General features: G+C 40.1%; 1 protein-coding gene across 4 annotated transcripts in view; it reads right to left on the minus strand.

Moving 5' to 3' along the window:
- Positions 1-26,250, minus strand: part of yeats2 (YEATS domain containing 2) — a 173,507-nt gene that overhangs the window by 140,765 nt on the left and 6,492 nt on the right. For all 4 annotated transcript variants that reach the window (XM_072255690.1, XM_072255691.1, XM_072255692.1 and 1 more), the window contains 9 exons: positions 25,545-25,656; positions 12,442-12,539; positions 12,176-12,268; positions 9,653-9,907; positions 8,497-8,615; positions 8,061-8,222; positions 6,534-6,645; positions 4,070-4,114; positions 2,325-2,595 (listed from right to left, as the gene is read on the minus strand). In XM_072255690.1, the coding sequence (XP_072111791.1) occupies positions 2,325-2,595; positions 4,070-4,114; positions 6,534-6,645; positions 8,061-8,222; positions 8,497-8,615; positions 9,653-9,907; positions 12,176-12,268; positions 12,442-12,539; positions 25,545-25,644 (1,255 nt within the window). In that variant the 5' untranslated portion in view covers positions 25,645-25,656. The remainder of the gene's footprint in view (positions 1-2,324; positions 2,596-4,069; positions 4,115-6,533; positions 6,646-8,060; positions 8,223-8,496; positions 8,616-9,652; positions 9,908-12,175; positions 12,269-12,441; positions 12,540-25,544; positions 25,657-26,250) is intronic.

Below are 26,250 nucleotides of genomic sequence, written 5' to 3' on the forward strand. Positions count from 1 at the left end.
CAAGGACATGACAGACCAATTGAATAACTACTTTGGTTCTGTCTTCACTTAAAAAAGGACATAAATAATCTTCCGGAAATAGTAGGGGACCGAGGGTCTAGTGAGATGGAGGAACTGAGGGAAATACATGTTAGTAGGGAAGTGGTGTTAGGTAAAGGGATTAAAGGCAGATAAATCCCCAAGGCCAGATGGTCTGCATCCCAGAGTGCTTAAGGAAGTAGCCCAAGAAATAGTGGATGCATTAGTAATAATTTTTCAAAACTCGTTAGATTCTGGATTAGTTCCTGAGGATTGGAGGTGGCTAATGTAACCCCACTTTTTAAAAAAGGAGGGAGAGAGAAACCGGGGAATTACAGACTGGTAGGCCTAACATCGGTGGTGGAGTAAACGCTAGAGTCAATTATCAAAGATGTGATAAAAGCACATTTGGAAAGCGGTGAATTCATCGGACAAAGTCAGCATTTACTTGTGAAAGGAAAATCTCATAGAATTTTCTGAGGATGTAACTAATAGAGTGGATAGGGGAGAACCAGTGGATGTGATATATATGGATTTTCAAAAGGCTTTTGACAAGGTCCCACACAGGAGATTATTGTGCAAACTTAAAGCACACGGTATTGGGGGTATAGTATTCATGTGGATAGAGAATTGGTTGGCAGGCAGGAAGCAAAGAGTGGGAATAAACGGGACCTTTTCAGAATGGCAGGCAGTGACTAGTGGGGTACCGCAAGGCTCAGTGCTGGGACCCCAGTTGTTTACAATATATATTAATGACTTAGACTAGGGAATTAAGTGCAGTATCTCCAAGTTTGCGGATGACACGAAGCTGGGCAGCAGTGTTAGCTGTGAGGAGGATGCTAAGAGGATGCAGGGTGACTTGGATAGGTTAGGTGAGTGGGCAAATTCATGGCAGATGCAATTTAATGTGGATAAATGTGAGGTTATCTACTTTGGTGGCAAGAACAGGAAAACAGATTATTATCTGAATGGTGGCCGATTAGGAAAAGGGGAGGTGCAATGAGACCTGGGTGTCATTGTACACCAGTCATTGAAAGTGGGCATGGAGGTATAGCAGGTGGTGAAAAAGGCGAATGGTATGCTGGCATTCATAGCAAAAGGATTTGAGTACAGGAGCAGGGAGGTACCACTGCAGTTGTACAAGGCCTTGGTGAGACCACACCTGGAGTATTGTGTGCAGTTTTGGTCCCCTAATCTGAGGAAAGACATACTTGCCATAGAGGGAGTACAAAGAAGGTTCATCAGATTGATTCCTGGGATGGTAGAACTTTCATATGAAGAAAGACTGGATCGACTAGGCTTATACTCTCTGGAATTTAGAAGATTGAGGGGGGATCTTATTGAAATATATAAAATTCTACAGGGATTGGACAGGCTAGATGCAGGAAGATTGTTCCCGATGTTGGGGAAGTCCAGAACGAGTAGTCACAGTTTGAGGATAAAGCGGAAGTCCTTTAGGACAGAGATTAGGAAAAACTTCTTCACATAGAGAGTGGTGAATCTGTTGAATTCTCTGCCACAGGAAACAGTTGGGGCCAGTTCACTGGCTATACTTAAGAGGGAATTAGATATGACCCTTGTGGCTAAAGGGATCAGGGGTATGGAGAGAAGGCAGGTACAGGGTTCTGAGTTGGATGATCAGCCATGATCATAATGAATGGCAATGCAGGCTCGAAGGGCTGAATGGCCTACTCCTGCACCTATTTTCTATGTTTCTAAATCAGCCATGATGGAATGGCAGAGCAGACTTGATGGGCCGAATGGCCTGATCCTGCTCCTCCAGTACGTATCACTGGAGTTGAGATGTTAAGGTGCAGGTATATAAAACATTGGTAAGGCCACATTATCATATACAGTGCATGTAGTTTTAGGAAGAGTGCAGAAGCAATTCAACAGGGTGTTACCTGGAACGGAAGAGTGTATTTGTAAGGAGAGTTTGGATAGGCTTGGTTTAGTCTCCGACTGGAATGTAGGAGACAGAATGGTGACCTCATAAAGGTTTATAAATTTATGAAGGGCATAGATAGGATAAATTGAATACTCCAATACAATGGGGAATCTAAAACCAGGGAGCATAGTTTAAAGTGAGAGTGGAAGAAATTTAACGAAGATCTGAGGGGCACATTTTTCACACAGAGGGTGGTGATTATGTAGAGTGAGCTGCCGGAAGAAATTGTGGAAGCAGATACAATGAAAAGATACATAACTGAACAGAAGAATTGTGGTTCGTTTTGAATTTGTTTGTATGGCTGTGTGCTTTATTTCAGGATGTGTGCAGTTTATTAGTCATACAAGAGACAACTCACCTTTTTCAGCAGTGCCGCCCAATGAATCGTGTGACACTTTTCCTGAAGAAGCATTCAGAACAGCCACAGGCCCATGCACACCTCCAGAAGAGGTCATTGGGGGGGTGGAAGACGATGCAGACTGTGATGGTGTGACAGACCGGGGTGTCCTACTGCAGGTTGAGGAGGAGGAGGATGATGAAGAAAGCAGTGTTGCTGTGGAACTAGGAGGCAGTGCTGTGGAAAGATAGTCCTCCCCGAGAGAGTCGCGATGCAATTCAACATCCACCACCTGTTCCAGAGAAAATGCACACAGAGCACTGTCAGTGCCAAATCAATCATTAGGAAAATTCATCTTTCTAGTTTGAGCATCAGAACAGAACACAATCCCAACAAAGATATACAACCACGACAGTCTGCATTAATATTTATGGAGTTATACAGCTTTGGTTTATCACGTTCATGCTCCATACCAATTCTATTTACCAACACTTGCTCTGTAGCCACCTATCTATTGGTGATTCAAACACAGATGCTATACTTCTTTAACTATGAGATTATGTGAATCTACCTCCACCACTTCATCAGGCGGTGGCTTCCAAAGTGCAACCACCCTCTGGGTAAGAAAAGTTTTCCTTAGGACCCCATAACTCTTAGTCTTCCCCCTCCCACCAATAACTCTTTTAGTCCCAACTTCAAACCTATGCCGTATAGTTTTAGATGCCTCTGTTGAGGGAACATTTCCTACTCCATCTAACAAAGTGAAACCCACTAAGGTACTTCATAGAATTATCTAATTCCAAGCTGTGCAAGGAGACATGGCAAAATGGAGAGAGAAATCCCATGAAGGGAATTTGATAGCATTTGAAAATTTTAAATCCAAAATCCAAAGTAGTACTTAGCATGGAACAAACATAGATCAGTAAACAGAGGTGGTGAACAAGATTTCATGCCAGTTATGACAGGAACATCAAGTTTGGATAGAACTTGGGAGGAGAGCCAAGAGTTCGTTGGAAAGATCATGAATAGAGATATACATAAAATAAAGGCTGACAGCTGCAGATAAACTGAGAGAAGGTAAAGTTACGGAAGAGGAAATAGGCAACTTTGTTGATTGGCAAGGAAATGATGAATAAAATCTCAGCTCAGAGTCTGACATGACACCAATTGTTGCAATCGGTCAGTGTCAGATACCTGCCATGGAGAGAGAATGGTATTTGGGATGGGACTAAAGGAAGCTGTATTTAGAAAATCTATGAGGCATTACTGGATGAAATCATCAGCTGGCACAACTAGGCACAGCTTTAAAGCAGACATTTGTCCAAGATTTTCCCATGATTGACAGCAATACTAAAATGAACAGTAGAGTGTCACTAAGAACCTTTACCTAATTATCTTACACAATAATATTTTGGTTAAATGAGAAGTTTAACATTACATAAAAGAAAGTGTGAACCATAGAAAAAGTGGGATTGTTGCAAACCTCCAGGTAGAAAATATAGAAGGATCCCTTTCAAGACCCCCATAGAAGGATCTCCATCAATAAAATACAGACAGGGTCTTGACTCTAATTTCCACACCTTCAGGATCTAACCCATACTCATATTCCAGGTTTATACCCGAGCAATAATCACATGCATTATCACCTATGGATTTAGATTCAATGGAATCGATATTCTCAAACCTGAAAGGTGCAGCTGGTGGAAGGGAAAGAAGAATGCAGAGGAAAACAGATGAGTCAGTTAAAGAGAAACAGAGAAGCATACCGTTTCCGCACCAAGGGTCTGCAAGCCCGTGTAGGTTCTATCCAGCTGCAGAAAAATATCAAACATGGATCAGTAAATACAGAAAGAGCTACAGACTCAATATGAACATTTAAATTTGAAAACATGATCAAGGAACCAAGAATGACAGTTGCCTAAGCACTGATTTTTCACTCTTGGGATTTCAGTTCATATCTACATACAAGGTGCACCACAAGGCCGTGTGCTTAGCTCCCTGCTCTACTTGTGTTACATTTATGATTCTGCGGCTAGGCACTGCTCCAATGCCACATTCAAGTTTGCTGATGGTAGCACTGCTGTAGGCCGAATCAAAGATGGTGACGAATCAACATAAAGGAGGGAGATTGAAAATCTGGTTGAGAGGTGCTACAACAATAACCTCTTACTCAATGTTAGCAAGACCAAGGAGCTGACTTTGACTTGAGGAGGAGGAAATCAGAGGTCCGTAAGCCAGTCCTCTTCTCAGAGGATCAGAGATGGAGAGGGTCAGCAACTTTAAATTCCTCGGCGTTATTATTTCAGAGGACCTGCCCTGGGCCCAGCACACAAGTGCAATCAGGAAGAAAGCACGACAGTACCTCTATTTCCTTGAGAGTTTGCAGAGATTTGGCATGACATCTAAAACTTTGACAAAACTTCATAGATGTGTGGTGGGGAGTATATTGACTGGCTGCATCATAGCCTGATATAGAAACATCAATGTCCTTGAATGGAAAATCCTACTATAAGTGGTGGATATGGCCCCGTCCATCACAGATAAAGCCCTCCCCACCATTGAACACATCTAAGCCGAGCGCTGATACAAGAAAGCAGCACTCATCATCAAGGAACCCCACTGCCAACTATCTTCTTGTTGCTGCCATCAGGAAGGTGGTACAGGAGCCTCAGGACTCATGCCTCCAGATTCAGAAACAGTTATTACCCCTCAACTATCAGGTTCTTGAATCAAAAGGGATAACTTCACTCAACTTCAATTGCCCCATCACTGAAATATTCCCACAACCTATGGACTCACTTTCAAGGACTTTTCATCTCATGTTCTCAATATTTATTTCTTATTTATTTTCTTTTGTAATTGCACGGGTTGCTGTCCTTTGCACACTGCTTGTACGCCCAGTTGGTGCGGTCTTTCATTTATTATATCGTGGTTATTGGATTTATTGAATATGTCCGCAAAAAAACAAACTTCAGGGTTGTATATGGTGACAATTTACTTTGAACTTTGAACATAGACTGATGCAATGTTGATAGAATTTCCATCTAATGAGTAGCAAAGTATATCAGAAGTCATTACCACAATACTGAGAGACAGTAAAAGAAGTTTGAAATAGTAATCGTAATGCAATAAAAATAAATCCCAATTGGCAATCTCATTTAGGTGATGGTTGGCATTAGAAATTAAAATGTTGCAATGGATGAGGCATAAATCAAATAAATGAGATATGGTAAAAGCTCCATTTTGCCTCTAATATGTATAACTCTGGATAACTTGATATATCCTGTGGACAACTTGACTTGTAGTGATACAGATCCAGCTTGTTGGTTATATTTATAGAAATCTTGGCTTTAATAAAGGTAATGGTTCAAATTCAATTCCTGGACCTGAGCACTTCACCGCTGTCTTTCAGGTGGGGCATTACCATTTCTGTTGAGGAAGGCAAAAATGTTCCTACATCAGAAATTGAAGAACATCAATGAATTAGCTATAATTTATTCTTGGATGTAAATAACCAAAAATGTTGGCTATATGACCTTTATAAGAGCTTAGTAAAACTCCAACAATCTGGCACTTTTGGGGCTACGGTAGTGGCAGAATTCACAAATTTTTTGGACTAGTGGATGTTGCACCTAAAAATACCCCAAAATACTTACTTTTACTTAGATATATCATTCAGTACTATAATAAATGAGTAAACTTGGTAAATTCAAGAATGCCCCACTAAGTCTTAGTGGGGATGGTAATGAGGGTTGGTGAGGGTGGAAATAGGGCCCCAGTGAGCCTCAGAAGAATGTGGTTACACAAGCCCCCACTGAATTTTGGAACAACATGAAGAACAGGACCTAGCTGAGTTTTGGAGTGCACAGGAAACCCATCTCCTGCTGAACCAGATACCGAAGCATTAGGAAATCTGAATCGTCGGACAGTGGATTATTGGAGTTTTAATATAAATAGTATGCATTATTTGCACACAAAACAAAAACCACACCTGTCAAGGGTGCTTCACTGGCAATGAAGAGCTGTGTTTTATCACAAATATCAAATATTACAGAGTAATAGAGCACAGAAACCACTATTTCAGCACACGTTGTCTATGCCAACTATCAACTACACATACTATATATTAATCCTACTTTTCTAGCTCTCGAGTTCTCCAGGATCGTGTGCTGAACACAAATTAACAAAAGTGAAACAAAAGAACAGCAGCGGCAGTCAGAAACCATCTACCTTCAGATGGTGAATTATGTCTATTCTTTTGTTCCGCAGGTCCCTGAAGTGGATCTGAATGCGTACAGGGAATTCACCCCAGCCTCTCCTGGTCAGGTGGAATGGAGGTTCACTAAGTACAAGATAAAAATTAGAAGAGAAAGATCATTCAATAAGGAAAAAATCACAACTAAAAACACTGCAAAGTGCCAGATCGTCGGACAGTGGATTATTGGAGTTTTAATATAAATAGTATGCATTATTTGCACACAAAACAAAAACTACACCTGTCAAGGGTGCTTCACTGGCAATGAAGAGCTGTGTTTTATCACAAATATCAAATATTACAGAGTAATAGAACACAGAAACCGCTATTTCAGCGCACAGAAGTGCAGCCTTCTATATACTGGCGAGACCCGACGCAGACTGGGAGATAGTTTCGCTGAACGCCTACGCTCTGTCCGCCAGAGGAAGCAGGATCTCCCAGTGGCCACACATTTTAATTCCACGTCCCATTCCCATTCTCATATGTCTATCCACGCCCTCCTCTACTGTAAAGATGAAGCCACACTCAGGTTGGAGGAACAACACCTTATATTCCGTCTGGGTAGCCTCCAACCTGATGGCGTGAACGGTGACTTCTCAAACTTCCGCTAATGCCCCACCTCCTCCTTGTACCCCATCTGTTTTTTTATTTATTTATATACACACTTTCTTTTTCTCTCTCTCCCTTTTCTCCCTCTGTCTCTCTCACTATACCCCTTGCCCATCTTCTGGTCTTACCCCTCCCCCTTTTCTTTCTCCCTGGGTCTCCTGTCCCATGTTCCTCTCATATCCCCTTTGCCAATCAACTGTTCAGCTCTTGGCTCCATCCCTCCTCCTCCTGTCTTCTCTTATCATTTTGGATCTCCCCCTCCCCCTCCCACTTTCAAATCTCTTACTAGCTCTTCTTTCAGTTAGTCCTGACGAAGGGTCTCGGCCCGAAACGTCGACTGTACCTCTTCCTAGAGATGGTGCCTGGCCTGCTGCGTTCACCAGCAACTTTTATGTGTGTTGCTTAAAGTGCCAGATGAATTTTGATGCACTCCCCCACTATTTTGAGAGCCTGGAGCCACAGCGTAATGCTGCACATCCTTTTTTAAGAGCCAAAACAGCTGTCCAAGAGACAAGTAGTAAAAGAGGGGAGACATATCTGGAAATTTGCTTCATACATGCCATAAATAAACTGGGTCTATTTCAGTATACAGTGCAAAGGGAACTTCATTCTGTTTTGAGTCCATAAGGAACGTGACCTGGATTTGACAGTGGACAGTTCACTTTACCCTGTACCTACAGGGATAGTTGAAGTGTAGAGGAAGCTATGGTTCTAACCCACGCTGGCCCTCAGCTGGAAGGTAACGTTTGATTAAAGTTACGAATGCAACTCAAATTTCATGGCTTGGGATTAACCACCTGGCGCCATTGCCTTGACTTTCTGATTTAATATACTCAACCAGATTGATTAGCTTTTAGCAGAAGTGATGCCTGAGATGGGAGAAAAAGCCTCACCTAACTTCCACCAGATCATTCGGCTTGTAGCTGGGGTGTAAGAAAAACCAGACCTTCTTCACAAAATGGTCAATCGTGGGCTCTTTCCGTGAACCTCGCACATACACCATCCATTTGTGGGTAGACGGATCATTTTCTTCTCTCTTGTCTGGGGGAATATACCTGCAGTGTTTCAAAAGAGTCAACCAAGGAAAGCAGTAACATCGATCCCACTAACAAACCCTCTCAACTTACTTCAGAATGTTTGGATGAAATGAGCAAAATTCTAAGTAGTTACAGGTCTGACTAAGAAAGAAAATAGAATTATCCAAAGGATTCTGATAAAGGAAAAGAAAATTAGCCAAGGAACTGAGCAGAGAAGGCCAAGAAACAATAAAAGGAAAGCACAATTAAGCACCTAAGGGTGAGAAGCCCACCAAAGTAGCCCACAACATACTTCGAAACATTGCCAACAACAATTGTCTTCTTTACATAAAGGCGTGAAGGGTCATCACTGGATGTGAGGTAAGCGCAACGTCGTTCTATCTCCTGTGGAGTTGGGACTCCACAAGTATCCTAGGAATGAAAAGAAAACATTATGTAACATTATCCTCTAATCTTCATGGGCTTGTCATATTCATCTGTCTCTTCCAACCTACTAAGACTGCAGGTCTCTAGCAAAACCATCCAATTCCCATCGTCTTCCAACTTGGTTAGTGACAAAGTCCAGCAACTCACCTGAGATTAATCTGCCAGTTTTCATATCCAGTCTAATTAACTCTTTTTGCATCCCAGTGCAGTAAGGTGGGCAAACACATGCGTGCCATGTGCTTAAAGTAAAGAACATTTGACTTCATTGTGTTTAAGTAACAGAATAGTAGAAGATATTTCTGACTCAACTTAAGAACTCAAAGTTGGATCATCTCCCCAGCAACCTAAGTCTGGCACTAATATTCAGCCACTTCCACACTTAGTTCTTGCAATCAGTCTTAACTTACACCTCTTCTGTATCTGGATATTAAACACTAACCATTACATTTAATTTAAATATTGATATTGACCAGTATCCAATCTGGAGTGGCATAATATTATGTACAGTAGAGAGTGGCAGAAGAGTACCCTGTATTTTTGTACAAATATTCTGTGTTTCAATTTTATAAGTATTGTATTTCTATATTCCCTTGGGAGGATTATTTTCAGGAACAGTAATACTTCCTAGAGAATATCTGCCCATTATTTTTGCAACTTTGCAATATGGATATAATTTTTTTAATGCATTTAGATTTATTTTTGTTTTGTTGTCAGTTTGTGCTTTTTAGCTTTCTGATGATCTCCCAGGTACTGATGCCCACTCAGCTGATCATTCAAATTACCATTTGATGTGTGTGTATCTGTGGACAAGCCAAGTTACTGAATTAGGATGCCAATCTTGCACACAGAGAATACATGCAATTTCCATTGGTTAAGACTGAGGACACCTGGCACATTTTGCCAGACCAGGACCATCTGAGGCTTTATCATCTTCTATGAATACATTGTTATCTTAAAATTCATAAGCAATGCTTTACTACCATAGAAGTACTATCACTATGCTTTGCTCCTTGGCAATATACCTGTCCACTTTTTCTCCCTACTCTTTTTTCAGACCCATCGGGATGAATATCTTCATTTGCTGCAGTTTGCTGCTCCTGTTCACTCTCTTTGTCTAGAAAAGAATCAGTTTGGTGAGTGACCGAATCAGTTTCCGACTGGTTGGCAGATGAAGTTTCTGAGCGTTGATTGGCTGGAGAGGATGATCTTGAAGGAGATTCTAAAAATTTCTTGATGACAGGGTGGTTCAAAACAGTTGGATCATATGATCTTGGACCCTAAAATGATTAAAATAAACAGACCACTTTAGCCAAGGTAATATCATTAAGAGAATAAAACTAAACCCTGCACACAATCTTTCTGTGACAACAGGAATGAATTGTCCCAAAGGCTTAGCCAAAAATACCATGTTGCCAAGTCACAAAAGAAACAGGGTCATTGCAAAAATACCCAAAGCACATAATGAAAAGGAATTGTACTGCTTTTTATATCTGGAAAACTTGTTGACATTTGATGGTCAGCATGGACAGGAAGTTCTTAAGGCCTATTTCTTTACTGTATGACTCAAATTAAACAAAAGTGCCTCAGGAGGTTGCAAATTTCTTAAGTTGAGTGTAATTAAGAATTAAGTTAACCAAAGGGTCAAAGCTACACAAATTTGGAGAAAGAAAGTAAAAGCCAAGTAAATGATTATTTCATGCCAAAACTGTATTTTAAGGATTGTAAGAAAAAGCTAACACTTGGAAAGCAGAGGAGTGCCTGAATTTGAGTACTTTCTCCAAGCAGTTTTCTTGTGACAGAGCAGAATAAATACTTTCTAAAGGAATCCCCTGCATTTTGTTCTGTCCTTTGTTACTGCTAGTACTGTCTAACAATTAAACTCTTATCAGCATATACCGGAGAATATATCAGGATACACACTGTTTTCTTGTGTTACTTCAGAAAGTAGAGAAATGTTGGAATGTCAAACTCTTAACTTGCTGGCTACACTACAAAGTTAAGGTTATTTAAAGAGTTACATACAGTACTACATTTAGAGATCATCTAAAGGTTAGTTCAGCACAATAACAACATACACATTGGAAGTATTTACACTGTACTCTAAAGAAACTGAAATTATACAGACCCTGGACAAATTTTTGAAAACACATTCTGTGACACAGTAAATTTGGGTACAATTGTTAAAGTGGCTTTGATTCAATCTTGACTGTGGGGTCTTTTCAAAGAGAAAGTGTTCTTTTATTTTCTAGGAACCCCCAGGTACGTGATCAAATTCTACTGCTCAGGATAAAAGGAAGTATCAAAAGAGAGGAAAAGGTCAATTAAATGTCACTCTGTAACTCAAAGCCTGAGGTTTTAGTAAAGTACACAGACTGTTTATTTTCCTTAGAACACGGGAGGCTGAGAGATGCACAAAATTATTAGTGAGATTGTAGGAAACCTTTTTCCTTGAACAGATATGTCTAAAAGCAGAGGTCACATTTCTAAGGTGAGGAGTAAATGCTTAAAGGGGATCTAAGTTTTTTTTTATATTCAGAGGGTCATTGCATGCTGTAATGCACTTCTTGAAGAGCAAATAACTTTCACAATATTTAAGTGAAAGATGAGCACTTGAATTGCCAAGGTATACTAGACTATATGCAAATATTAGTATATCAGGTAAGTATAGCTAAGTACTCAATGATGGCATGGCCATGGTCAGATAAAGGGCCCGTTTCTGTTCTGAACTATGTACATGTTACACTAATGTATTTTTTTTTATTTATTACTAATTAAATATTTTAACCTGTCATATCAGGTAGAGTACATTCAGCTTGTTTAACTTTCTCAGCCATCCTTAAAAAAGTATAATACTGTCTGCTGTTCAGTTTCAAGTGCACATATGAAGACAAATTGAAATTAGATCCCTCAGTCCCTACCGCCTCCTAACTGAATTCATAGCACAATCCAAAGGATATGTTACATCATACATGCTAATGATTTGCCCCTGGCATTACAGCCCACAGCTTAAAGCGAATATAGAAATAGATAATGTTAGAAATAGGAGGTCAGGCAGCATCTTTAGTAGGAGAAACATTTAATGTTTTCGGTCTGGAATACTTTATCTGGTGCAAGACCCTTCTGATCCAGACTTGAAATATTATCTATTTCTCCCTCTACAAACATTGCCCATTTCCAACTTTTATTTCAGATTTCCAGCTAGTTTTTTTGTTTATTTTCACTTAAAATGGAAACTTTGCTGGAATGCCTTTCTTAAAATACGTAAGCAAATCCATTAGTTAACATTCTGCCTTACAAAATAAATACCGCCAGCATATAATCTTCCAGCCTTTCCCAGTGGCCCTAAAACAAAATTTAAAAACAATGACATTTTTGGTTTATGATTATCTGATTGTATGCACAGAATATTGCATCAATTATGAGCCATTTTTATATAATTCCACTAGGAGCTGTCATCATGCAGCTGCTAAGTGAAGTCAGAAGCATATGACAATACTAACATAATTAAAATACAATCAAGCAGAATACCTGTTCTTTCTCCTTACCTCAGTAACCTTGGACTGAACAGCTGATGCATAGTAATTGGCCACAATACAGGCACGAAGCTTGTCCATCATCCTTCTGGCCTCGCTTAGGCGCTTTATAAACAAGCAAATATTGAACCAATTACATTATAAGCAATTGTTTAAAAAATTGTCTTACCTACAAATGATATGAATCCTTCAAGCATTGAAGAAACATCATTTCTCAAGGACAAGTTATGCACGTTTCCTACTTCCAGCAGCAATTTGGATCAAAAATATACCTTTACCTGATCAATAATTTCAATCTCATGCTCTTTGTTCCTCATTTCCACAGCAAACTGTTCCTTGATGATACTTTCAATTTTTTGCAAAGTGGCTTCACGCGCTACATAGAAAATGGAAGGGATCACCCAATTACACGGGAATGCATAGAAACATATTCACAAAAGTTGCAAGTTAGCATGTGGTACCCGTATTTACTAAAAACATGATGGCAATAATTTAAGACTTAATTAAACCTCAGTGAGAATCACTGAAATTTTGCCTAACAAGAATTCACAGACTCTGATAGGTGATTCATTGAACTAGATTCTTCATTCAATACAAGCAAATGATTTCCTCTTCATTTGCTTGTTACTGTTTGAGATACGAAACTCCTGGAAATCACAATAACTTCTCAGTAGTTTTCAACATAGAGATCTTTTATAACCATTCGGAACACAGACCTTGTATTATTAATTCTCCATGGTATACACTGGTGTGGATTTAATAAACAAGTAGTAATGCAACTCAATGCTGAAGATTGCAATAAATACACCGACAGATAAAAGCTTCTCTAGTTATTTATTTTACATTTGTAAGTTTCAGAAATAATTATTTAGAATTTGTGTCTCTAAAGTTTTCATTAAAGTATTCAGATATGTAGCAAATAGTTTCATGCCAATCAAATAAATGTTTTTTTTTTGCATCTGTATTTACTAAGGAAACTGGCATGGAGTCTATGGAAATAAGGCAAAAAAGTAGTGAGGTCATGGAAACTATACAGATTGAAGAGGAGGTAGTATTTGCTATCTTGAGGCAAATCAGAGTAGATAAACCCCCAGGACCTGATACGGTATTCTCTCGGACCTTGAAGGCGACGTGTTGAAATTGCAGGGACCCTGGCAGACATGTTTAAAATGTCGGTATCTACAGGTGAGGTGCCGGAGGATTGGAGGATAGCTCATGTTGTTCCGTTGTTTAAAAAAGGATCTAAAAGTGATCTGGGAAATTATAGGCCGGTAAGTTTGACGTTGGTAGCAGGTAAATTATTGGAAGGAGTACTAAGAGATAGGATCTACAAGCATTTGGATAGACAGGGTCTTATTAGGGAGAGTCAACAGGGCTTTGTGCATGGTAGGTCATGTTTAACCAATCTTTTAGAGTTTTCTGAGGAAGTTACCAGGAAAGTGGATGAAGGGAAGGCAGTGGATGTTGTCTACATGGACTTCAGTAAGGCCTTTGACAAGGTCCCGCATGGGAGGTTAGTTAGGAAGATTCAGTCGCTAAGTATACATGGAGAGGTGGTAAATTGGATTAGGCATTGGCTCAATGGAACAAGCCAGAGAGCAGTAGTAGAGGATTGCTTCTCTGAGTGGAGGCCTGTGACTAGTGGTGTGCCACAGGGATCAGTGCTGGGTCCATTGTTTGTCATCTATATCAATGATCTTGATGATAATGTGGTAAATTGGATCAGCAAATTTGCTGATGATACAAAAACTGGAGGTGTAGTGGACAGTGAGGAAGGTTTTCAAAGCTTGCAGAGGGATTTGGACCAGCTGGAAAAATGGCAGATGGAGTTTACTACAGTCAAGTGTGAGGTATTGCACTTTGGAAGGACAAACCAAGGTAGAACATACAAGGTAAATGGTAGGGCACTGAGGAATGCAGTAGAACAGAGGGATCTGGGAATACAGATACAAAATTCCTTAAAAGTGGTGTCACAGATAGATAGGGTCATAAAGAGAGCTTTTGGTACATTGGCCTTTATTAATCAAAGTATTGAGTATAAGAGCTGGAATGTTATGGTGAGGTTGTACAAGGCATTGGTGAGGTCAAATCTGGAGTATTGTGTGCAGTTTTGGTCACCAAATTACAGGAAGGATATTAATAAGGTTGAGAGAGTACAGAGAAGGTTTACGAGGATATTGCCGGGACCTGAGAAACTGAGTTACAGAGAAAGGTTGAATAGGTTAGGACTTTATTCCCTGAAGCGGAGAAGAATGAGGGGCGATTTGATAGAGGTATATACAATTATGATGGGTATAGATAGAGTGAATGCAAGCAGGCTTTTTCTACTGAGGCTAGGGGAGAAAAAAACCAGAGGACATGGGTTAAGGGTGAAGGGGAAAAGTTTAAAGGGAACACTGGGGGGGGCTTCTTCACACAGAGAGTGGTGGGAGTGTGGAATGAGCTGCCAGATGAAGTGGTAAATGTGGGCTCACTTTTAACATTTAAGAAAAACTTGGACAGGTACATGGATGAGAGGTGTATGGAGGAATATGGTCGAGGTGCAGGTCAGTGGGAGTAGGTAGAAAAATGGTTCAGCACAGCCAAAAAGGGTCAAAAGGCCTGTTTCTGTGCTGTAGTGTTCTATGGTTCTACAGTTCAAACTTATTCCTCTAATTGGGTATAGCTGATAACAATTCCTGTTATTCTAATTTCAACTTATGTACCTGTCGACCTTTGCATGCATGAGCAGAATTATTGATGTGAAAAACTGTATTGCTATCATCATGTTATTTCTGAAAGTATTCTAAAGACAAACTTCAACACTATTCCATTAAGGTACACAGATATAAGAACTATCATGCTCTTGGATTAGACAGCGGGAATTCAAGTGTCACTCCTATGTCCAGGTGTTTGAAAAATATGTCAATATAGCTATTGCAAAGTATGTGAAGGCAGGACAAGAGATGATAATCAGGTGTGCTCTTCTAATGTACAGCTGCTCATAAGCAGCAATTTTACACACACACACACACACACACACACACACACATACATATACAGTTGCAAGAGAAAATTTGTGAACCCTTTGCAATTACCTGGTTCTCTGCATTAATTACTCATAAAATATGGTCTGATCTTTATCTAAGTCACAATAATACACAAACACAATCTGCATAAACTAATAACACACAAACAATTGTGCTTTTCATGTCTTTATTGAATACACTGCTTAATCATTCACAGTCCAGGCTGGAAAAAGTATGTGAACCCTTGTATTTAATAACTGGTAGAACCTCCTTTAGCAGCAATAATTTCCACTAAAAGTTTCCTGTACCTACTGATCAGACTTACACAACAGTGAAGAGGAATTCAGACCATTCCTCCATACAAAACTGTTTCTGTTCATCAACATTTCTGGGATTCCTTGCATTAACAGCCCCCTTCGGGTCATGCCACAGCATCTCAATTGAGTTAAGGTACGGACTCCGATTTGGCCATTCCAAAACACGATATTTTTCTTTTTAAACCATTCTGTTATTGATTCACTCTTGTGTCTTGAATCATTTTCTTATTGCATCATCCAACTTCTATCAAGCTTTTTATTTCCACAATTGATTCCATCTACCTATCATCCACACACTGCACCTTCTGGTTTTCCTTTCCTCTCCCACAACTGAATTCATTTGACTATCTTTCCCCTCCCCACATCCCCTTCATCTTTTTCCACATGACCTTCCTTATATAGCAAATTACAATATCTGCTGCATTGTTTCTATTTATCACCTTTCATCACTTGTCTCTGTCTCCAATCTCCCATCTCACCTACCTGGCTCCATCTGCACGTTATCTCCCTTCTCAATTGGCTCCACGTATCACCTGCGAGCTCAAGCCAGTTCACCTTTATATCAGTTTCCTTCCCTCTACCTCATAATCCCGATGCAGGGTCCTGACCCAAAACATCAGCTGTTTCCCACCATTAATACTGCCTGAAGCACTCAGTTCAACCAACACCGACTTATAGCTAGACAATTTTCTATTCATTTGAATGTATACAAACTGCTGCTGTGAAATACAGTAAGTCCCTGGGTGAAGAACGTCCGACTTACGGACAACTCATACTTACGGGCTGCCATAAAGCCTATTATATTAAAATTTTGAAAACATTGCGCGACTTCAGTTGTTCGTCGGCTCAAGGAAGGAGCACGCCGTCTGTCATTTTAACTTGGATCACGTTGCCGTTAACACTGTGTTGAGTGTGTAACTTTGTATTTGGTTTAAATTTTTCTCTTATGTACCCTTGTAACCATGTCTCCAAAGTGTAAATCTGATGCAAGTGCTGGTGATGCATCAAAGAAAAGGAAAACGATCACGATTGAAAATAAAGTGGAAATAATAATGCGATCAGAAAGAGGTGAAACGCCATTGGTCACTGGAAAAGCATTAGGTCAATGATTGGAACAATTTTAAAGGATAAAGTGAGAATAATGGAGCATGTGAAAGGCCCCGCCCCGAATAAAGCTACCATTATTACTAAGCGACGCAATGGTTTAATTATTGAAATGGAAAGGCTATTGATAATTTGGTTAGATGATCAAAATCAACGTAATATGCCTATTAGCCTTACTTTAGTGCAAGAAAAGACTCGAAGCCTTTTCAATGATTTAAAGGTTGCACGTGCAGCAAGTGAAGGTGATTGTGGTGAAGAATTTGTTGCGAATAGGGGTTGGTTCAATTGTTTCAAAGTGAGGGCAAATTTATATAATATTAAAGTGCAAGGTGAAGCAGCCAGTGCCGATATAAGCGCTACGAGTGATTTTCCTGAAATGTTGAAAAAAATTATTGAGGAGGAAGGTTATTTGTCAGACCAAATATTTAATGTAGACAAGACTGGCTTATTTTGGGAAAAAATGCCTGAAAGAAGGCATTGAAGGATAGGCTAATGTTATTGCTTGGGGGTAACGCATCTGGGGATTTCAAGCTCAAGCCTTTGCTTGTGTATCGCTCCCTAAATCCGAGGGCACTTTGCCGTATCGTTAAGACATCTCTTCCCGTTACTTGGAAGGCAAATGCAAAGGCTTGGGTTACAATTGCCATCTTTGAAGATTGATTCTTGAACCATTTTGTCCCTGCTGTTGAACATTATTGCTTGGCCAAGAAAATTCCTTTCAAGATTCTCCTTGTGCTTGACAACGCACCCGGACATCCAAGCACTTTTGATGACCTTCACCCCAATGTAAAGGTCGTATTTTTACCCCCCCAACACCACATCGCTATTTCAGCCAATGGATCAGGGAGTCATAGCCTCCAGTACCATATGTAGTTACTTTTATTATTACCGCATTACTATTATGTACTGCATTATGTTTAAGATGTTTTAGTGTATTTGGAAGTGTTTCTTAATTGTTTTATATGCATAGAAAGGTAAAATATATACTATATACTAAGACAAACATTTGACTAACTGACGCTAAATAAGAACCGTATGTACCTGTTCCGGCTTACCTATAAATTCGACTTAAAGACAGACCTAGGAATGGATCTCGCTCGTAACCCAGGGACTGCCTGTACATCATTAGAAACACACGCAATGGCACTCAAAACCAAAACTTGTTGAACAGGGTTTCAGCAAAAACAAAAATCTGGAGCAACTATTGTGGTTAGTGGCATAGTTAATTTTGTAATGAACATTCTCAGCTACTTTTCCCTGCAGTAAAATCAGGAAATGCTGGAAACACTCAGCAGCACATGCAGCATCGGTGCAAAGAAAAACAGAGCCAAAAATTCAGGTCACAGACTCAATGTCAGCACTTGGAAAGACAGAAAAATCAGTTGGAGGAAAGGTAGGGAAGGAATGGATAGGTCAAAGGAATTGTCACTTGTATAAATTGTAGAGGACATCACTTTATTCTGCATCATGTTTGTTTTCCATTGTACCATCTCAAGGCACTGGCGTGATGACATGATCTGTATAGAAGGTATGCAAAACAAAGTTTTTCAAGGTGACAATAGTAAACCAATTTACCAAAGGGATTTATCAGGTATGATAATATAAATGAAGAAGTGCAATGTGTTGCAAGTAGCAGAACATGTCCAGCAATGTGTGTAGGGGGACACTTTAGATCTAGTGATCATAATCCCACTAGTTTCAAGATAATTATGGACAAGGGTAGATAAGATTCAAAAATGGAGAATGGCCAATGGCCAAAATAGAGAAAGTGATTTGTCAGAAATTGGAGGACTCAATACCAAGCCTATGAGTATACAATGCATCCAGGTGAATTTGATGTTTTGAACACTTCACAGCCTTCCAAGCTTGATATTGACTTCTCCAAAGGCAGGTTACTCATTTTGTGTTGTCTATATCAGAATTGTACACTGCTTGTCATCTGTCTGGAACACTGGTACAGATTTTCTTCCTGTTTGCACATTCTGACCTCCTGGGAATGTCCTATTATCACCTCACCATTTACAATGCACATACAGCTCCTCACCCTCTAAATATCCCATGAACTTGGGATTTATATAACTCATGAACACTGCAGTCCTGGCCTCACTCTTTGACCTATCCATTCTTTCCTCACATTCTCTTCAAACTTAACACAACTTACATTCTCTCACCCCCATAACTGACAAAAGGTATTTTATCTAAAACATTAAGTCCTTCTCACTTTCCACTTATACTGCCTAACCTGCTAAATACTTTCAACTTTATATTTCAAGTTTGCAGTATCTGTAATATTTTGGATTTACTTTATCCTGCAATTTCTTTTGAAGAACTTGAGTCAGAAAACAGGGTCATGTATTACCATAAGACCATAGGATACAGGAGCAGAATTAAGCCATTCAGCCCATCGAGACTGCTCCACTATTCCATCATGGCTGATCCCGGATTGCACTCAACCCCATACAGCCTTCTCGCCATATCCTTTCACGCCCTGTCCGATCAGGAAACTATCAACTCCCGCAATAAATATACCCACAGACTTGGCCTCCACCGTGGTCCACAGACTTACTACTCACTGGCTAAAAAAAAATCTTCCTTACCTCTGTTCTAAAGGGTTGGCCCTCAAATTTGAGGCTGTGCCCTCCAATGCTGCAAACTCCCACCATAGGAAACAGCTCTCCACATCCACCCTATTAGGTCCTTTCAACATTCAGTAGGTTTCAATGAGATCCCCCGCATTCTTCTAAACTCCAGTGAGTACAGGCTTAAAGCTGCCAAACGCTCCTCATATGGTAACCCCTTCATTCCCAGAATCATCCTTGTGAACCTCCTCTGGACTCTTTCCAATCACAACACATCCTTTCTGAGATATGGGGCCCAAAACTGTTGACAATTCTCCAAGTGCGGCCTGACTAGTGTCTTATAAAGGTTCAGTATTATCTCCTTGCTTCTATATTCTATTCTCCTCGAAAAAATGCTAACATTGCATTTGCCTTCTTTACCACAGACTCAACCTGTAAAGTAACCTTCTGGGAGTCTTGCACAAGGGCTCCTAAGTTCCTCTGCACCTCTGATGTTTGAAACTTCTCCCCATTTAGATAATATTCTGCATTATTATTCCTTTTACCAAAATTCATTATCATATCATTCCTAATACTGAAATATTGGGAATATCAATTCCCAATATTGAAATTCTTCCAATTTGTCTAAATGCTACAATTGCATTGCTTCCTCAGCACTACCCACCCCTCCACCTATTTTCCTATCATCCACAAACTTTGCCTCAAAGCCATCCGTTCCATTATCTAAATCATTGACAACAATGTGAAAAGTAGTGGTCCCAATACTGACCCCTGAGGCACATCACTAGTCACTGGCAACCAACCAGAAAAGGCACACTCTCTGCCTCCTGCCTGTAACCATTCCGCTATCCACGACAGCATCTTTCCTGTAATGTCCTAGGATTTTATCTTGTTCAGCAGCCTCATGCGTGGCACCTGATCAAATGCCTTCTGAAAATCCAAGTACATGACATCCACTGCCTATCCTTTGTCCACTCTGCTTGTTACTTCCTCAAAGAACTCTAACAGATTTGTCAGGCAAGGTTTCCCATTACAGGAACCATATTGACTTTGACTTATTTTATCATTAATCTCCTAGTACCTCAAAACCTCATCCTTAATAATAGACTCCAACATTTTCCCAACCATTGAGGTTAGGCTGACTGGCCTTCCTCCCTCCTTAAAGAGTGGAGTGACATTTGCAATCTTCCAGCCCTCAGGACCACGCCAGAATCAAGTGATTCCTGAAAGATCATGACCAATGCATCCGTTATCTCTTCAGGAACCTCTCGCAGGATTCTGGGATGTAGTCCATCTGGTCCAGGTGACTTGTCCACCTTAAGATCTTTGAGTTTGCCTAGTACTTTTTCCTTTGTAATAGCAATGGCACTCACGGGCCTCTTGCACACTGCTAATGACCTCCACAGTAAAGATAATGCAAAGTATCCATTAAGCTCATCTGCCATTTCCTTGTCCTCCATTACTATTTCACCAGTATCATTTTCCAGCGGTCCAGTATCAACTCTCACCTTCCTTTTGCTCTTTTATACTCTTGGCTAGTCTTACTCACATTTCATCTTTTCCTTTCTTAGACTTGTTTTAGTTGCCTCTTCTTGGATTACAAAGCAACAAAGTCTGCTGATGGAACAGCGGGTCAAGCAGCATCAGTGGGAGAAAAGAACTGTTAATGCTTTGGGTTGAAACCATTCATCAGAACCCAAAATGCTGACAATTCCTTATTTCTTACCCCCACCCTCAACCTCCACAGATGCTGCCTGACCTGCTGAGCTCATCCAGCATATTGCCTGTTCCAGCACCTGCAGCCTCTTGTACCTTCATGCATTATAGTGCCAGAAAAGAATTCCTCACTTTCCACCAGGCCTCTGTACTTAGCAGAACCATCCTATGCAATAGCCACCAATTTCACCAACTTTCTGCCACCAAGCACTTCTTCCATTTCTCACCCAGCATTCCAAGGAGGCTGTTCACCACCAACCATTTCCTTCCTCACTTCCTGAAATGAACTTGTCTTCTCTTTTCCCCAGTTCTGAGGGGTCTTTGACTAGAAACCTGTTCTGTTTCTCTTTGCACAGATATTGCCTGACCTACTGAATGATTCCAACATCTTTGCTTTTATTTCGGGTTTTTTGCTTTTCATTTCCGATTTCTGTCGTCAGCATGTTTTCCTTTGGTTTCCAAGTAATTGTCTAGCAGGAACAACTCTCCTATTGGCTTCTACCTTGCTCCATGGCTGAGAGCCAATCTATAGTTTTCAGAGAAAAATTATCCGACAGAATGTCTTCCAACATCCATTAGTCAACACTGAAGGGAAAAAAAAAATGCAAAAACTGTACCAAGACATTTGACCTGCTAAATATTATAGGGGAAAAACACTGCCTTGAAATTATAACAATGGAACCTAAGGATACAAGTACTTAATTCTTCAAAAGTGATAACACAGGCAGATACGGTGGTGAAGGTGGTATTTGGCACAATTGCCTTCATTGGACAGGGTACTAACTACAAGAGTTGGAACTTCATGTTACAGATGGACAAGATATGAGTGAGACAGTACCTGAACTATTGTGCAGGGTTCTGGGCAGACTGTATTTTTTCCTGCTGAAATGTTAAAATGACGACCTGACCTCACCTCTCTGATGCACATGTCACAGCAGTTTTTAAACTGGTGTTTGTCTAAAAGACATCCCTTGAACATCACTAAATATCTGGTCCGAACACACTGCTGTTCATGTGATGCAGACAAAGTATTTTCCATGTTTCCAATATTTGCAAAAGACAATTAACATGCTGTAAAGCAAATTGAGACAAGTTATGGTCATGAAAGGTGCTGCAAAAATGCAAGTCCTTCTTAGAAGTAGGAGGGATTTAGTAGTCTTGTTTACCTAATTTGTTGCATTTTGAAGAAGGCAAAAAGTCAGCACTTTTGGTTCATTGCAACACCTCGTATTAGGTTAATGCCTGTCTCACTGCCAATCCCTTCTGAAAGCCGATATACAACTAACTCAATGATATCAACTCGTTTTTTAGAAGAATTCTGAACGTAGAATATCGTCTAAGTGCAGATGTCAATTAATTTAGTTAAAGATCCATTCTCCTTCCAACCACCACTGAGTAGATGAGCAGTCAAAGTTTCAGTAAAACAATCATTTCCTCTCTGTAACTGAAGTAGTGCATCCAGCACACAATGGAATACCGACAGACTAAAATGTAGAGCTGGAGGCAGAGGATGTAAAATCACTGAGGCTAAACATCAACAGCATTCACTTACTTCTACCTGATGATGGTGAGTTGCTGAATTTGGAAGGTGTGTGAGATGGAAGAAGGATTCATAGCACCAGTCTTCATAGGTCATTTGATTGCAGAGCCACTATTGCTGAACACCACCTTTCCATGTTTTCAGCAGTGATATGGAGGAAGGGACATTTCTAGAGAGTAATCTAACTGAGTTTTACCTCGCACTACTACCTGCCTAGATCAGGGTTACCGAAACCCAGAACACTACCTAATCCAAGTGTTACAACTGCTCTGACTGAATTACTGGAATAAAAGAAGTACACTGCAGAGTTGACATCCAAATCCACTTAACGTCAACTGTCACAGGCAGCCGCAATACATTCAACACACACAAAATGCTGGAGGAACTCAGCAGGCCAGGCAATATCTACGGGAAAAAAGTCCTGCCAAACGGTTTTGGCCTGAAACATCAACTGTACTTTTTTCCATAGATACTGCCTGGCCTCCTGAGTTCCTCCAGCATTTTATTTGTGGTGCTCAGATTTACAAAATCTGTAAATGTTCTCTTGTTTGTGGTTGGAGCCACTATGCATTGCCTTCCTGGCTCACTTCACACAGAGCCGATTGGCAATGGGACCACTGCTCCATTGTTACTGGAACAGCAACACATGGCACAGTTCATACCAAGTATCCAGCACAGTGCAGTCAGAGCAGATATTCTTAAAAGAGCAGATGGGAGAGAGGTACATACCTGTAAGCATTGACTGCAGGACAAAACTGATGCAATAAATCAACCCTTTGTAAAGGTAATGCTGAGCAGGATCCAATGATACTTATAACTCCAATTCTAATCTTTCCTTGTAGTGAAAATTGTGTCTATGGTGGCAAACCCTTTCAAAACCTGAAGAATTGCGTATATGGATAGAATTAAATAGTAGAGATGTTAAACTTATCTTGAACCATAGCTGGATCATTCTTGGAGCAATGAACAACTACAATATCTACTTTCTGAAAATGATAGAGGTTCTAGCAAAGATTCAAGATCCCATAAGTTGGTACAAAAGCTCAGAAGCTATTGGAACTTGCTCCAAAATATTAGGTAAGATGAAATGGGCTCATCTAGGAAAATTAAATCGGATAGTGCCTCAAAAGTAGTCTTTAATTTGACTATATGTATTAAGTTTTGGATCATTTTAGCAAACCATCAACCAAATGAGTTCCTTCAGTGTTGTAAGCTCCTAATTCAGATCATTGAATTTTCCTTCAAAACAACAAGCACGCAGAAATAAGAACTAATGGTTCCACAGTCTGACATCACAGAGAACAGGTTACAAAATAATATAGTAATTTCAATGTAGTAACAAGGAAGAGAAAAACAAACACCACAGAACCTGTTTAAAGAAAAATCCCACACAGCAAAACCATCAAACGCGTAAACAACAAAAAGGAGGTTCTTGGGAAACTGAAAGGTCTGAAGGTAGATAAGTCAATTGACCAGATAGTGTACACCCCAGGGTTCTGAAAGAGGTGGCTGAAGAGATGGTGGAGGCATTAATAATGATCTTTCAAGAAGCATTGGATTCTGTAATGGTTCTTGACAACTGGAAAATTGTAAATGTCACTCCACTCTTCAAGGAGGGAGAGAGGCAGAAGAAAGAAAATTATTTATCATTATTAGTCTGACCTCAGTGATTGGGAAGATGTTGGGAGTCAATTATTAAGGACATGGTTTCAGGGTACTTGGAGGCACATGATAAAATAGGCCGTAATCAGCATGGTTTCCTCAAGGGAAAATCTTGCCTGACAAACATCTTCAAAGAATTGTAACAAGTAACAAGCTGGATAGAGGCTGCTTAACAAGCTATGAGCCCATGGTATTGGAGGAAAGATTCTAACATGGACAAAGCAGTGTCTGATTAGCATAAAACTAAGAGTGGGAATAAAGGGAGCCTTTTCTGGTTGGCTGCCAGTGACTAGTGGAGCTCCACAGGGGTCTGTGTCAGGACAGATTCTTTTTATATTATATATATCAATGACTTAGATGGTGGAATTGTTGGCTGTTTTGCAAATTTTGCAGACAATACGAAGATAGATGGCGGGGCAAGTAGCTTTGAGGAAGCAGATAGGCCAGAGAAGGATTTAGACAGATTAGGATTTTGGGCAAAGAAATGGCAGATGGAATACAGTGTCGGGAAGTATATGGTCATGCACTGGGGTAGAAGAAATAAAAGGGTTGACTATTTTCTAAATAGAGAGAAAATACAAAAATATTAAGTGCAAAGGGACTTGGAAGCCCTTGTGCAGGATTCTGTAAAGATTAATTTGCGGATTGAGTTTATGGTGAGGAAGGCAAATGCGATGTGAGCATTCCTTTCAGGAAGACTAGAATATAAAAGCAAGGATGTAATGTTGAAACTTTATAAAGCACTGGTGAGGCCTCACTTGGGAGTATTCTGAGCAATTTTGGGCCCCTTATCTTAGAAAGGATGTGCTGAAATTGGCGAGGTTTCAAAGGAGGTTCATAAATATGATTCCAGGATTGAATGGCTTGTCATATGAAGAGCATTTGATGCCTCTGGGCCTGTATTCACTAGAATTCAGAAAAATGAGGGATGACCTAATGGACACCCATCGAATGCTGCAAAGCCTTGATAGAGTGGATGTGGACATTTCCTATGGTGGAAAAGTCTAAGACCAGAAGGGGACACAGCCTCAGAATACAGGGGCGCCCTTTTAGAATGGAAATGAGGAGGAATTTCTTCAGCCAGAGAGTGGTGAATCCATGAAATTCATTGCCACAGGCCAGGCCTTTACATATATTTAAGACAGAGGTTGATAGATTACTGATTGGTCAGGGCACGAAGGGATATAGGGAGGGAGAGGCAGGAGACTGAGGTCAAGAGGAAGAATGGATCAGCCATGATGAAATGGCAGACAAGACTCGACAGGCCAAATGGCCTAATTCTGCTCCTATATCTTATAGTCTTAAATATATTCTCTATATAATACTTATAAAGAATGCTAAGCAATAATCAACTACTAATCACACCACTGAAAAACTCAAAATAGGCACCCAATTTATCAAAACGTGGATATTCCTCTTCTGCGCACACAAAATGAAACGTTGGCTAATACTCACCCGAATGTTCAATCTCTTTGCACCGTTTGTTCTGATGACAGACCGAGATATCTTCATAGTCTGGATCTTTATCCTCGATTTTTCTTTTCATACCTGCCATCTTTAGAGAAAGCTGGGGACAGCAATGATAAACTCAGTCTTTTAGGTTATTAGTGGCAGTATATTGTAAACATATGAGTTCCAAGGAAGAACCACAGAAGAAATGAAGTCACTCATCAATCAAAGGAACAGCATTGGTTTACAGGAGGTCATCAGTAATTCTTTCAATAACAATCATCAGCTCTCAGATGGCCAAGTAAGAAAAAGCAAACTTACTTTGACAGAGCGCTTTTCCCAAGCTCCTAAGCCCTTTACAAAAGCATATTATACTATTTTGAAGGTGTAGCCTCTTTTATAAAACATAGGAAATAAAAAATCAATTTAGACAAAAATTCCACAAACATAAAGGAGAGGACCAGAAAATCTATTCTAAGGTTGATTGTGGAATAAACACTGCACCAGAACGTCATGAATGTAGAACATACAACACAGCACAGTAAGACCCTTTAGTCCACAATATCTGTTAGAGCATAATGCGCTGAGCACTGTAATATAAACTAATTTCATTTGCCTGCATACGGTGTATATCCTTCCATAACCTGTTCACATGGCTGTCAAAATGGCTCTGAAACATTGCTATTGCATCCGCTCCCACCTCCTCCCCTTG

The sequence above is a fragment of the Mobula birostris genome, chromosome 4 (genome assembly GCF_030028105.1).
Source record: "Mobula birostris isolate sMobBir1 chromosome 4, sMobBir1.hap1, whole genome shotgun sequence".
Classification (NCBI taxonomy): Eukaryota; Metazoa; Chordata; class Chondrichthyes; order Myliobatiformes; family Myliobatidae; genus Mobula; species Mobula birostris.